This window comes from Asterias rubens, chromosome 6 (genome assembly GCF_902459465.1).
Source record: "Asterias rubens chromosome 6, eAstRub1.3, whole genome shotgun sequence".
Lineage (NCBI taxonomy): Eukaryota > Metazoa > Echinodermata > Asteroidea > Forcipulatida > Asteriidae > Asterias > Asterias rubens.
This window is the reverse complement of record NC_047067.1, coordinates 4,003,416-4,017,993: the sequence shown is the minus strand read 5'-3', so window position 1 is coordinate 4,017,993 and position 14,578 is coordinate 4,003,416. Positions and strand designations below refer to the sequence as shown.

Sequence of the window (14,578 nt, the reverse complement as noted above, 5' to 3'; positions counted from 1 at the left end):
AAAAGGGTCTATGTACTTTTTGTAGGACAAACAACACAATGTCCACATATTTACACTAAACTTACACAGTTTGAAGATAATGATAGTAGAAAGCTTCCCTGAAAATATTACATGCTGAGGTGCTGCGGTTATTGAGAAATGAGTAAAACAATGTCATGAAAATAATTTTCGTCTCAGTGATCATGAGGCGAAAATTATTTAAGCATGTAAAGACGTATTTTCATGACATTGTTTTACTAATTTTCTCAAAAACTACAGCACCTAATATTTTAATGTACGCTTTCTACTATCATTATCTTCAAACGGTGTTAAGTTTAACGTAAATCTGTGGACATTGTGTTTTGTGTTTTAAAAAAAGTACCCAAATCCTTTAAGTAAGATTTTGAAACTTGGCTTGGTTGGCATGCGATATAGAAAGGTTTGCGGTAACACCACGAATGATAATCTCTAAATGAGTTGTGGTGGTTATGAAAAGAACTGTTGATTTAAACTCGACGTTTCGATGCTCAGTATTATATATAATTGTTTAACCTTACTCTGATATCCACGAGTAGTGCTAAAAACAAGCTATTGGACCTAGCACAACAATAATTATTTGTTAAATTTTGTTCATGGTACTTACGTGCCGTCTTTCCGAATGGATCAAATGAAAACAGCCCAACACTGACCGAACTAGTACTGAAACCCAATCTAGTCGGTACATAACTCTCAGAGTGAAAGAGTGTCACGATTGGTGAAGTCTGACCAACTCTACCCAGTTTCACAAAACTAAAAACAAATAGACATTTCTAAGAATTATAATACAAAATCATGTTTGTATTTTTAATCGCACGAAGGAAGAAAATTGTTTTTACATGCAAAGCTGGGACAATTTTTGTTTGTTTTAATGCATTGCTTTTTTTAAGCTTCAGATTTTTTATATTTTTTATAAAGAAACTGTGAAAGTATCGCGGCGATTTGGTTCATCCCATCTGACTAATTAAAGATCTGCATCACATTGTGTGAGCAAGACACTAAATCTGTTTTGTTCTTGTCGTCGTCACCGTCGTCGTCGTCATCATCGTCGCCGTCGCTGTAGTAATGTTGTTTTATTTGTTAATTTGTAATGTTGTTGTAATGTTAATAGTAGGGACTTTTCGTTTTCGACGACGGATGGTTCTGCGACGGTAAAGATGACATTTGGCGTCATCTGCGCATGCGTCGGCTTTGAGGACGGTCGTCCCTCAATTTCTACGACAGTACTTGGGATGAATCTTCGTTGTGCTGAAAACGACAACGTTTAGCTGAACAACCGTCGCAGAACCATCCGTCGTCGAAAACGAAAAGTCCCTATTGTTGTATTTGTATCTGATTGGCATTTATTCCTCTCACCGTTTAAGTTTCTAAACAATAGGTTAACTCATGTTAAGCTTTAACGAGAGTGTCCTCTACCCCTGTTAAGCTTTATTAGCCCCTGACTTTGACGATGAAAACCGCTTTCTCCTTGTTTGTTCCATTTCCAGCGGAAAACATTTGGCGTCTATGCAACGCACACAAACGGCATTCATCATCAACAATCGAAGAGTCGAAAAAAAGCTCTAGATATTCCGTTAGTCATTATGTTTAATATACATGTTTTCATGAATGAAAACCGAAAACAATAATATTACCACATTATTCAAATTTGCTACTGACTATAGCTATGAGGCTTTGACTCTGTGCTGGAAGTTCCACACCGAAAGTGCAGATTTTTGAACCAACCAACGGGTAGATTTGACTCAAGTCCAAATCACGTGAGAGTCCTTTTATTTTCAGTCCCATCGCCTAAAATCAGAAAACTCCCCCGACCTGTGCCTAGCCGCAGGATAGGGACCACAATATCTACATATTGACGGCGGATATATAGGGACCTCCCGCACGAGAACGGGACTTGAATCAAGTCTAACCAACGGGGCCCAAGCAATCCAAAACCAGGGTCTTGATTTTGAAAACGGACCCGGGAGTCAACTGTCTGTTGCATCAATTGAACGATAAGCCCTAATTCGGTCCAAAAAAATCTGTTGACATTTTTGGTCGGAGAATTCGTACAGCTTGGCTGTGAACTGTAAATGATAAGTAGTACGAAAAGGAGTGGAGATTTCATAACGGCGTAGATTAAAGGGACACGTTGCATTGAAGCGGGCGAGTTCGTCTATGAAAAGCATTTGAAACCGTTTGTTTTAAATGCATATGGTTAGAAAGATGTTTTAAATGTAGAATATAATGATCCACACAAATATGTCTCGAAATCGCATTATTTTCCTTATACGTCGTGAACTAACACGGCACGACATTTTGTTGAGTAGAGTTTGTTTTTGACACCATAAAATGGCCGACCATGTGAGTTCACAATTTAAAGGCAGTGGACACTATTGGTAATTGTCAAAGACTAGCCTTCACAGTTGGTGTATCAGGTCAAAACCTGGTCACGCGAAGTTGTGTGCGTTTATATGGTTGATTTCGAGACCTCAAGTTCTAAACTTGAGGTCTTGAAATCAAATTCGTGGGAAATCAGAGGGAGCCGTTTCTCACAATGTTTGATACCATCAACCTCTCCCCATTACACGTCACCAAGAAAGGTTTTATGCTAATAATTATTTTGAGTAATTACCAATTGTGTCTACTGCCTTTAAAACAAAACCACGCAATTTCGAGGCATGTTACGTTTCAACCATCTGTCTAACTATAATATTGATCTCATAACAAATGGTTTGAACGCTTTTCACTGTAGGATGCACAATGTTCTGATAAAAACGACAATTTCCTTCCAATAAATCACTGATTAATTACATCTACAAACCTCGGACTATATAGCAGCCAAAACTCGCTGAATGTGTCACATTTGATTATCCCAGGAGTCTTTGCGTAAGTTTTGCCGGAATTTCCTTTGATGATAGTCGCGGAGTTTTGATCCACACCGATTCCTGTTAATTGAAAATGAAATCCATTATAACTTCGTTTCGGTGCTTCGTTTCAACAACTATAAGGTCACCAAAACAATCGATTTAAAGAGCGCCGAGGGCGGAACTTAGACAACCGCTGGCTTACTGGATGGCTGGCTGGCTCGTTCGTCTAGTCGGCCAATCTTGGTTTCGGTTTTGTGTATGTTTAGAGGGAAGGGGATGGTTAAGTGAGTGGAGCCGTTACAACTTACGATTGGGACTTTCACTGATCACTTTAAGGTTACAAGTAGGGTAGGGAAAACGGTCGGTGTCCCCCCCCCCGAGTTATGAAAGGGGTTAACAGAGTTGGTTGTAAACAATTTCAATAAATACACAGGCTAACTTCGTATCTAGATGGTTATGATGCTCTCACTCTGCGGCGAATATTCTTGCGAATAATATGAGTATTTGAAATTTGCGGTGAATTCGCACCAAAATTGCGTTTGGGTAGTGAATAATTCTCGGTCGTACTCGGTCATCCCTCGACCTGTCCTTATCCAATATTTTACGAATCATACGAATGCTGATCAACTCTTGCCAATGCATGCCAATGCCTTACAATAGCTTACGAACTATGCAAACGCTTACACACGCTTTACAAACGCTTCGAAAATCGACGGCGAATGACCTTCTTCGCAACATTCGCTGAAATTTCTAAAGCGCTTCCCAATGCTGCTTTCGCACTGTTGCGAAAAATATGCTTGCGAATGTGCTTACGAGTGGAAATATTTGACAAAAACTCAAACTTCGCCCATCCGCCGTGTCTTCGTAAGCGTTAGTAACTAATCCGGAACATTACACAAGTTAATCTCCACCTCCGTACGAAGATCGGTCAAAAATTGTCAAAGACCAGTCTTCTCAACATAAGCATAATAAACCAAACCTGTGAAAATGCTCAATTGGTCGACGAAGTTGCGAGATAATAATAAAAAGAAAAAAAAACTTGTTACCAAGTTGCTTGTCACACGAAGTTGTGTGCGTTTAGATCGTTGATTTCGAGACCTCAAGTTCTAAACTTGAGGTCTTGAAATCAAATTCGTGGGAAATTACTTCTTTCTCGAAAACTATGTCACTTCAGAGGGAGCCGTTTCTCACATTGTTTATACCATCAACCTCTCCCCATTAGTCGTCACCAAGCAAGGTTTTATGCTAATTAGTATTTTGAGTAATTACCGATTGTGATTAAGAATGGCTTACGAATACTTCACTAATATTTTAGAGAACAATTGCGAACAATTGTCAATGTTTACGAACGCTTCCCAATGGACCGCCAATGCTTACGAACGGTTACCAATGCTTGCGAACGTGTGTTATATTCAAAGTTCCGTTGAGAATGTGTTGCAAATGTCTTGCAAATATTTAGACACAATTTGCAAATAAAAATGGCATTCGGCACAGGGAGGTGTCCAGAGAGTATAAAAGGCCAACTTTCAATTCAATTTCATCTTTTCACTGTGGCACTCCGAGTAAGATTGGTGGTTGTTGTGAACTTCCAGTTCCTGAATATACTTCGATGAGACATTGTATTAATACTAATTAAATAATGTAACTTGTTAATTGTAGGGTTAATGTTCCTAAAACTAGAAATAAAAAACGAGGAAAAAAAGGGTCAGTTGAAAACGAAGAAATAAACAAACAATTTCCAAGAATTGTGACTTTAAAAAAGAAAGAAATATAGAGTAAAAGGCTCCCGGGTCTCGGAATCTGTCTCAGAGGGTCTTGATCCCAGGCACCGGCCACGGCCACGGCCTCTCACACGTTTGGGTTTTCCCAATTGATGCATAATAGCGAAATAATGGAAATAATGAAATTCTTGAGGAAATGTGGTAATGCTAGTTTTTTTTTTTTTTTTTTTCAAACGTCAAACGACCAATTAGCCAGAGGCAGATTCGCTCCGCTATTTCTAGCATCATAAAATGCGTCATAAAATGTTCGCAATATTTATCTGTAAGGAAATGGCAAGGCGTTGGCAAAATTGGTAAGACATTCATATTGTTCCTAAGTGCATTCTTAATGCTGGCAAGCTCATTCGTAAGCATTCGTAACATTTGCCAGGCATTCGCTGCATTTAATTGAATTTGTTCGTAAGCTCATTCGCAACATTCGCATTGCTCGTTGGCTTTCCGTTAGGCAACGGCAAGCAGAGGCAAGCGTTGGTAACTATTTGTAATAGTCGTAAGATATTGGTAAGGAGAAGTCGAGGGACGACCAAGGGCTGACCGAGGTGAAAATATTTATTCACTATCCAATCGCAATTTTTTGGCGAATTCACCGACGATTACGAAGACACGGCGGATATTGAGAAGTTTACGCGACTGTCAAATATGTCTCTTCGTAAGCATATTCGCCAGCAGATTCGCCACAGTGTGTGAGCAGCACTATCACAGTTTATTTTAAACAGCGAATAATAGTGTTCTATGTTGTTTAATGCACGTCTGTTACGCACGATTTTGTCCGACGTTGACGATTAAGTCGGACATTTGTTTAACCTTTGTGTGCGCCCTATTATGTCCTACAAACCATTGTGTCCACCCCATTGCGTCCTACAAACCATTGTGTCCGCCCCATTGTATCCTACAAAACATTGTGTCCGACCCATTGTGACCTACAAAACCACTGTGTCCGCCCCTCTGCGTCCTACAAACCATTATGTCCACCCAAATGTGTCCATTCAACCATAATCAGTCCTCAAACAAATTATGACAAACTGAATAAAACACGCCTTAAATTAAAAGTTTACACATGGGGGACATTAATTTTTGTTGTCAATTACCTTTAAAGTTTACGCATTTGGACAATCATGCACATGACAAATTTATTTTTAAGCTTTGGTTACCGTTTCTTTAACAACCAGCCGGAGTTCATACACTTAATTATCAGTTATTCTTTAATATGAAGTCATTGGATTGGTTTGGTGTAATAAATGGCAGCTTGCATATGTCACACATGTGCTTCACAATATTTTTAAATCGCAATTTGATGGGTGTTACCTGAATATTGTTACTTTTAATATTAAAGTGACAGTTGACAGTAACAATAACACTAACACTGATTTATTGATGTGATCTGATGATGTCATCGCAACTTTACTGTCGTCACGTGGTCACTGTGTAACACATCACCCCCTTGCACTATGATCAGATCATCCCGCAGTACAGAAATTTGCACAAACAAAAAACATTGCAAAAACGCGTTCAAGTGCGCGAACGGGGGATAATGAACGGGAGGGAACAAAATTAATTCGACTGACAAATAATACAAAATGGAAAAAAAACGGACGAGAAAATAATTATCAGGACGGAAACAAATTAACGGGCCCAGGGAAATAATACGGAAAGGAAAACAGAAAAGGGACGAATAAATGATACGGGACAGGAAAACAAATAAACTGGACGGGAAACAAATAAACGAAACGGAGTACAAACAAGGAGAGGGGAACTGGCATTGTGACGTCACTCTTTGCTTAGCAATTAAAATTGATACAAAGTTAAGATCAATCGTAGTGCTTTGTGAAAACGAACAGCGCGGGAATCTAGCGGGACCCGCGCGTAGCGCAGGTTTCCCGCTAGTGCTGCTTTTTCATCATTTTAGACTGAAATTACAAACATCGGACTATCAAACACGGCGGTGATATGTACAGATATACAAAGATATACAAAGTGGTCTTACCAATAGCCAAACGTGCGTGAGGACCATCACCAAGGTAGATGTAAACATCCCCTAGCGCCAACACCCTTACAAAAACAAAAACTTATATTATGTTTAAAATCAGAGATGACAGAGCCGATTGAGTGAACAGATAGACAATTAGCATCAGCAATTTTACATGATACACAGGAAGTTCTGATAATATGGTTTTCAGAAAGTGCTGACTCAGCTAATTCGGCACTCTGAAGAAGTTGTGTTTGGTAAACACAAATGCACCACAAGCCGTTCAATTTCAATAGGTGGCGCAAAAACAACACTCTCTTGATGTAAAAGAGTAAAACTGTCACTCTCTTGTCCGAGTGGTAGCGGTTTCACTCTTTTGAGATTGTAAGTCATTCTGTGAAACTCTGTTTGAGTGAAAATGGAATAAACTTAACACTAAATCGAGTTGAACGTACCCGTCTTTCACTCTAAAAAGAGTTGTCCGCAATATTCTACAATATTATGGCTCGATGGCGGGTTGTTCTAAAACCCCCTCGACCCACTCGACCCCCACGACCCACGACCCACGACCTCGACTTTTGTGCGATCTTTTTTTCTGTACACCGAAATTGCCAAGACGTCGACTACCATGCCTCGCACATCACAACAACACAGCGTAACGAGACATACCATACACACGTAGTATGCACGAAGCAAACTTCGCGTGGTTGGCTGCTGAGATCGGGCCTGTGGCAATAGTGATGTACAAATAAAAAACCGCGGTATTTCCACGTGGAATTTTTATCCAAACTGGAAACCTGCGTGTACCGCCTGATTACGATTACGGCCAACTCATTACGTGATGATCAGGCAGACCCATTTCCGGCCGATCGCTCCCGTCCTGTGTACTATTCCTCAGCGGAGCTCAAGGTTGTAGACCCGACCGACCAAATGGCCACACGGGCGTGTTTAAGTCCCCAATCGGTGTGCACGTGACGTGCGGAAGCGGAGAGTAAATACTTCCAATTCTGTGTGGCTGATGCAGACTCTAAATCGGGGACTTAATTCTTACTCGGCCGTAAAGCGACATTTTATGAATTCGGAATTGGGACATTCTTCGAACACGGGGCGGACGTCGAGGGGTCGTGGGTCGTGGGTCGTGGGTCGTGGGTCGTGGGGGTCGAGGGGGTTTTAGAACAACCCCTCGATGGCGGACAAAACGAGTGGTTTTCAGTCTTTTACATAAAGAGAGTAGGATTCTGGATAATAATAATAATATCGAAGACTTATATAGCGCACGTATCTACCAAACAAGGTACTCTTCAAGGCGCTGAGTATACACACACTTTCATGAAGACAGGTTATTAGCACCTTATAAGGGTTTAAAAGGTGATTTTATTTTATTAATTATAAAAACATCTTAATATTAATGTTTGTGATTAATTCAATTTTGTAAAAAGTAGACTCGTGCTCATCTAAGCGTTATTACGACACATTTTCCTTGTCATACGGTTCATAACGTTTAAGAAGAGTTAAACATGATGATGCGCCTCAATTTTGACCTTTGAACTCTTACCTGAAAGTAATCTCGAATCGCTCTGCTGGAAGAGTCTCGGGGAGCCACTGAACTCCGATGTTCCTCTCCGTTTGATACAATTGACACAGTTGAGACGCAACTATAGGTCAAATATGTTTCAATTAATCTCACATCAAGAAAGACTATATTAAAGGGGTCTATGTACTTTTTGTAGGACAAAAAACACAATGTCCACAGAATTACACTAAACCTACACAGTTTGAAGATAATGATAGTAGAAAGCTTCCCTGAACATATTACTGGCTGAGGTGCAGTGGGTTTTGAGAAATGAGTAAAACAATGTCATGAAAATAATTTTCGTCTCAGTGATCGTGAGACGAAAATTATTTTAGCATGTAAAATGTATTTTCATGACGTTGTTTTTCTCATTTTTTAAAAACTATATCACCTCAGCAACTAATATTTTAAGGTATGCTTTCAACTATCATTATCTTCAAACAGTGTAAGTTTAATGTAAATCTGTGGACATTGTGTTTTGTGTGTTACAAAAAATACCCAAATCCTTAAAGGCCCAGTCACACATGCCCCGATTACGAGAACGAAAACGAGAAGGATAAAAATGTACTCCCTCGATTGGTTAAATAAGCGTGGGCGTATTCTGCGTGGAGCAATTCAACCAATCTACTGCCTGCAGTTTTAACGTTCTCGTTTTCGTTCCAGTTATCGGGGCCTGTGTCACCGGGCCTTTAGTCTTCAAAATACAATAATGATGTATTGTGTTTAAAATAATATTGATGGTGTTTTGTAAAGGACAAACTTGACTTCGCTCTTTGGGTTCTCATTACGTCCTTTTGGGTTGTCCTATTTTTTGCCCAATATTGTTTTATTCAGCTGTTGCATTTTATGGTAATAAAAATAATTATAGTGATCCATTTTTGTAAAAGCGTTCACAGAGAAGTGTCTACACACTTTAAGATGAAAACAACAAGGAATTATATGAGAAAAGAGGAGAGGTCTTTTAGGTACAGTTGTACACAGTTCAATTAACTCACCGGCGGGTATGGTCACAAAGATGGCAACCACGATGGCACACACAAATGTTCTGGCCATCTTTACTGCTTGCCTCTGCCCCTTTGGTGCAGTCTAAAACTGAAAAGGGTGAGAAACAAAATGCGGTTATTAGTTATTGGTGTTTACACTCGATTATGTCATATCAGTTGTGTGTGTTACCAATTAGGCAGAAAAAAAGGAATACATTTTTTATTGTGTTTTTGACACAGCAACTAAAACATTTAACTTTGTTCGGTATTTTAATGTTTATGTAATTGCGTAATACTGTACCTCTTTGATTCAACACGGGATGTTTAGATGTTTAGTAAGGACCTTTAGATTTGGGTGAGCGCGGACTTCGTTCGCGTTGTAACGTTAGCCTTCATTCAAGGCGCTTCGCTGCGTTGCTACTCTCGCTGGTCTCTTTTCTTGAGTGGCATGAGTGACATCTGGGTGCCGCGTGCGCCTTTATAAAGGCTACCTTCACGTCGAGCACGGCTGTGGTTTTTCCGAACGTACGTCCTAACCATAGTTTTGGGGTCCTCAACTCGTGCAGACAACATTGGTGACGAATTGACGCATGCGCAAAGCCTCAGTAAGATGTAGTCACATGTCAGTCGACTTCTTGGATGCAAAATCTAAAGCTGCATGTTGTCTGCACGTTGTATCGTATGAGGCGCCAATTGTAAACTTTTAGTTTAACGATGTTGTTCACATAACATAAATAAATGTATCCACTATTTTACTTTTATTTAAAAATAATAAATTGTACAACACACAATTATTTGTGTATAATTGAAAGAACGCTTTCGTTGCCCTATATAATGAAAGTTGTCCAATATGTATATCAAAATAACTGCATGAGCAAAATTAAAAATTTACATATATGATAAATCATCATTGTTTGTTTATAGACAAAGGGGGAAATGGATTAAGGGAAGTATCCATACAAACGGGAACATTATAGCCAATCAAAGTTTCTATTTGAAAAACCACTGGGCCCAATTTCATAGAGCTGCTAGGCACACGAATTTGCTTAGCATTGCATTTCTGCCTTGGTAAAAACATGCTTACCAGCCACAGTTGCATATTGCTTGTTACGTATTCAGCTGTCGCTTGCCTATACTGAAAACCACGTGGGCATTTTGTTGGTAGGCCTAATCCTCTTTTGTCAGGGAAGACTTTTTTTGACAAGTAAAAGTTTTGTGTTGAGCAGCTCTATGAAATTTGGCCCAGGTGGCTATGAACCTAAGATCGTGGACGTAGGGGCAGGCACTATGATACGAACCCCAATAGGAGTATGAGGACAAAGGATGGTCGTATGAAAGAATGGATTACTGGACCATAAAAGTGGGGTGTAATGCATTGTATGTACAACAATGCAGGGAATAGTGACAGAGTTAGATTTGAGAGAAATTTGCATGATGCAACTAATGGACAAATTAAACAACAACAAGATCAGTGGTAGGGTGTTTTCAAAAGAGGTATGGGGTGTAACCAGGGCCTATTCATATATAACTTATTGACCAATCAAATTTCGTATTATTTTACACTTTATTTACAGAAAATAAATATACAAAAACTAATTCTATAGCTATAGTAGAATGGAGGGTAATGGTAAGCTATTCAACACCAGTGTTTATGTTTGGTTCAAAGGGTTGGACTGTCTTTAGTTGGTGAATCTGGTGTGATTCTCTATGCTTGTGGTGTGTGTCATCACCCTTGCGAAGCTTATGTATAATTGTGTGGTTTAAAATTTATTAATTGTAAATAAAGGTTAAATAATGGATGAATAATTAATTATGTGTTATATAATGAATTATATGTAAATAATTGCGTTTAATAAAAACAATTTCATTTGGCGCCCTATAGAGTCGCGACCCCAAAACTATGGTTATGACGTGGTCAACTGTGGTCGACGTGAACGAGGTCCACGTTCACTCGAATCTAAAGGTCCCTAGTGTCTTGCTTATAGACACCAAGTGTCACGGCTGGGGATTCGAGCCCATGCACACTCTGCTGATCAGAAACACCAGAGTTTGAATTTGGTGCTCTTAACCGCTCGGCCACGACACTTCTGTTACTCGGTAACAAGCAACGGAGAGCTGCTGATAATATAAACCATTGTGAGAAACGGCTTCCTCTGACGTAACGCAGTTTTCGCTTATGTTGAGTTACACCAAGAGAGAAGACTGGTCTTTGACAATAATTACCCAAGGTGTCCAGTGTCTTTAAAACAACATAGATCAGCGAAGCTGCCGATCCCCCGATAGACAATTTGATGACTAGCAGAAAAACCAACCATGCAGCTACCTGAATGGCTTCGGACATTCACAAATTTTACCCCTGCCTTTACTTGCTTAAAAGTGCAAGTGACAGAGGGGATAATGATGGGTGAGTGGGAACGAGGAAGGGGAACGAATAGGCATGTGTGTTGGGGGTTAAAATCGTTGGGGGGGGGGGGGGGCAATGGGGCGATTGGCCCGATATTTAACATTTCTAAAGTTATCAAAGTTTGCACATTTCAAACATCCATATAATAATACTCTTTTTAATACACGTTTGCTAATTGTCAAAGACCAGTCTTCTCACTTGGTGTATCCAAAAATGAGCAAATTTCAGCTGAATTGTTCATTGAAGTTGCGAAAAATAATGAGGAAAAAAACACGCTTGTTGGACAAATTTTTGTGCTTTCAGATAGGAATAAAAGACTTCTGCCTATGAAGTCTTTTATTATTTTAGTGAGAAACTACATCTTTCTCAAAATCTATACTACTTCCGAAGGAGCCATTTCTCACAATGTTTACTACTATCAACAGCTCTCCAATGCTCGTTACCAAGTCAGTTTGTAGATTAATGTTTGTTTTGAGTAATTACCAAACGTGTACCTTCCCTTTAAGTTCATTTATTATTATAAGTTTGTATCTTTTTTTGTATTCATCTTCGTTTATTGTGTCATAATTGATACAAGTCAAGCTAAGTCAATACAAAGGAGCTATGTTCATTTCGGGCTTTCATTGTTTAGCTTGCTCAACTGAAAACATTGTTATAATCATGAACTTTATTACTTAAAAAAAAAAATATACATTTCAAGCTGATACACAGTTGCAATTTGGGGTTGTGGACATAACATTTATCTGTTATTTTATTCCATGAAAACATCAACTGTCATACTAATGAGTTTAATCTATTATTTAAATTTTTAATTAAAGTCGAAATATTTTGAACTGAAAAAAAAAAAAAATTGGCAAAAAAAGAGTTACGGTCATTCAAGCTTTTATTGTTTCATGAGTTGCATAATGTGATGCAAGTTTTATGACAATACATAATTGGAATAAGGGTTTATGAAAATTTAAGATGTCTATTGTTTCAGTCAAATCAACTGAAAATTGTATAAACTTTAAGAGTCTTGTAAAAAAAACAATGTGTCTCAGTGGCAACCGTTTGAATACATGTCAAAGCGCTAGGTCAATGCAACGAAGACTAATGGACAATCGCGTTTGCTCTTTGTTTTAACTCACTCATCTGCAAATGGGTGATTCCATGTCAGACCAACGCACTTTTACCTCATCAAAAATTGCCGTGTTTGTTGGTTCTAATGAGCGCAATGAATTTTTAGCCCAATCCGACGTACCATGCTGCCAGGGCACCATTTTTTGTAAAAATGTGTCATAATAAAAAAAATTGTCGAAAACAAAAGAAAATAAACGAAATAAAAAGTACTTTGATAGAGCATTTCTTCCAGTAAGAGGTAAATTATACTCAATTTGATCAACCCAGTTGCAAGAGAATCGTGTAAGAAAAAACGCCATCGTTGCACAAATTTTGTGTGCTTTCAGATGGATCATAAAAAATAAAAGGCTTCAGCTGAAATCCTCTATTATTTGAGTGAGGTGTAACCTCTTTCTCAAAATTATTAGAGAAATTATTGTTTTTCACAATGTAATATCCTATCAACAGCTCTCCGCTGCTCGTTACCAAGTATGTTAATGCTAAAAATTACTGACTAATTACCAACAGTGTCAAATGCCTTTTAAAATTGGGTTTAGAGTCATACCAGTTGACTGTCACTGTATACTGATCTTATTTAGGCAGTTTAGATTCCATAAAACAACTCAACACTAAAAAGTTGAGGTGTAGTAACAATTCTCACTGAATGCGGACATCCGGACAGTCAGACAGACAGGTGGACGGACAATAGCAGCTCGCAACAAATAACAGGCTTGTTACTCGGGTAGGATTCGAACCCAGAACCTTCGCAAATCTAATAAACCACCGAGATTACCCTGTAGCTAGAGGCAGTTCGAATCACATAATTTTAGCAGCAGCGATATTATTTTGTTCTTACCCTTACACCGATGTGGGTTCGACTCCCACCGAGTAATATGCATTTTATATTTAAAACGATCACAGTAATCCGAAAAGTACCGAGTATTCAGTGCTTACACATAGCGGTGTAAGAGTAAAATCACTACTAACTCTACCGTTAAATTTAATCTAAACAATGTTTTCAGTATACAATAATGTGTTCACCACTGACAAATAACCACTATCTGACAGCCCCGAAAACATAAATGCATCAAATGTCTTGGGTAAGGGTACATCAGTCGTACAACCGATGTGAACGATTGTTGTTATGCTAAACAGTGAAAGTTAAAACATTGCAACTGTGTTTCATCAAATTATGAATGTTATTCTATTATTATTATTTTATTGTTTTAATCATTAGATACAAAGAATACTAGCTGTCATATTTATACAAAATTACAAAAACTGTCGTCTTGAGATGTGTAAAACCAGACCCCTGCCAATGATAACAATATAGTTATATAATATAAAAAGGAGATTGCATTCAAACGCTGCTAAAACCACACATTAGAAAACATTAAAACAAAGCAAATGCCGAATGTTGCAAAAACAACATCCACAAAACACCATAACAAGAAGAGTAAAGGACAACCATTTAAAGTCTAGCCAAACACGAATGGACTTAAAACCCTCTAAAGCCAAAATAGAACTGGTGTCAAGAACAAGTTCAAAACAATGAAGCAGGAGCTAAAAAGTGAATGTTTAAATTGTTACCCTCCAGACGTAAAATTGATGTTATCCGTCTCACTGGCTTAGGATGTGTTCGTACTAAAAACCACCGATGTGAAATTGATGTTCACCTTCCAACAGCTTTCACAGGTATAAATAATTGAAGTACAATTGGTACTACTGAGAAAGAAAATCACGTTTACATTGTCTTTGCCAGGCATGCGCAAGTCGTTTTTGTGGGCGTGTTTTTTGTTGTTTAGAACAATGGATAACTGAAAGAAGAAAAAATCGATCGACGCAGTTTGCTGTTTGCTGTTGACAAATGGTGTGTTAAAACCTATGTGTTAATTAAATACACCTTGAA

At 38.5% G+C, this 14,578-nt stretch overlaps 1 protein-coding gene across 1 annotated transcript in view; it reads right to left on the bottom strand.

Moving 5' to 3' along the window:
- Positions 1-14,350, bottom strand: part of LOC117291287 — a gene marked incomplete in the record, with an annotated part of 53,434 nt that extends 39,084 nt beyond the window's left edge. Inside the window, 6 exon segments of the mRNA XM_033772921.1 lie at positions 623-768; positions 2,819-2,942; positions 6,630-6,694; positions 8,167-8,266; positions 9,180-9,276; positions 14,260-14,350. Of these exon segments, the coding sequence (XP_033628812.1) occupies positions 623-768; positions 2,819-2,942; positions 6,630-6,694; positions 8,167-8,266; positions 9,180-9,237 (493 nt within the window).
- Positions 14,351-14,578: the final 228 nt, after the last annotated feature.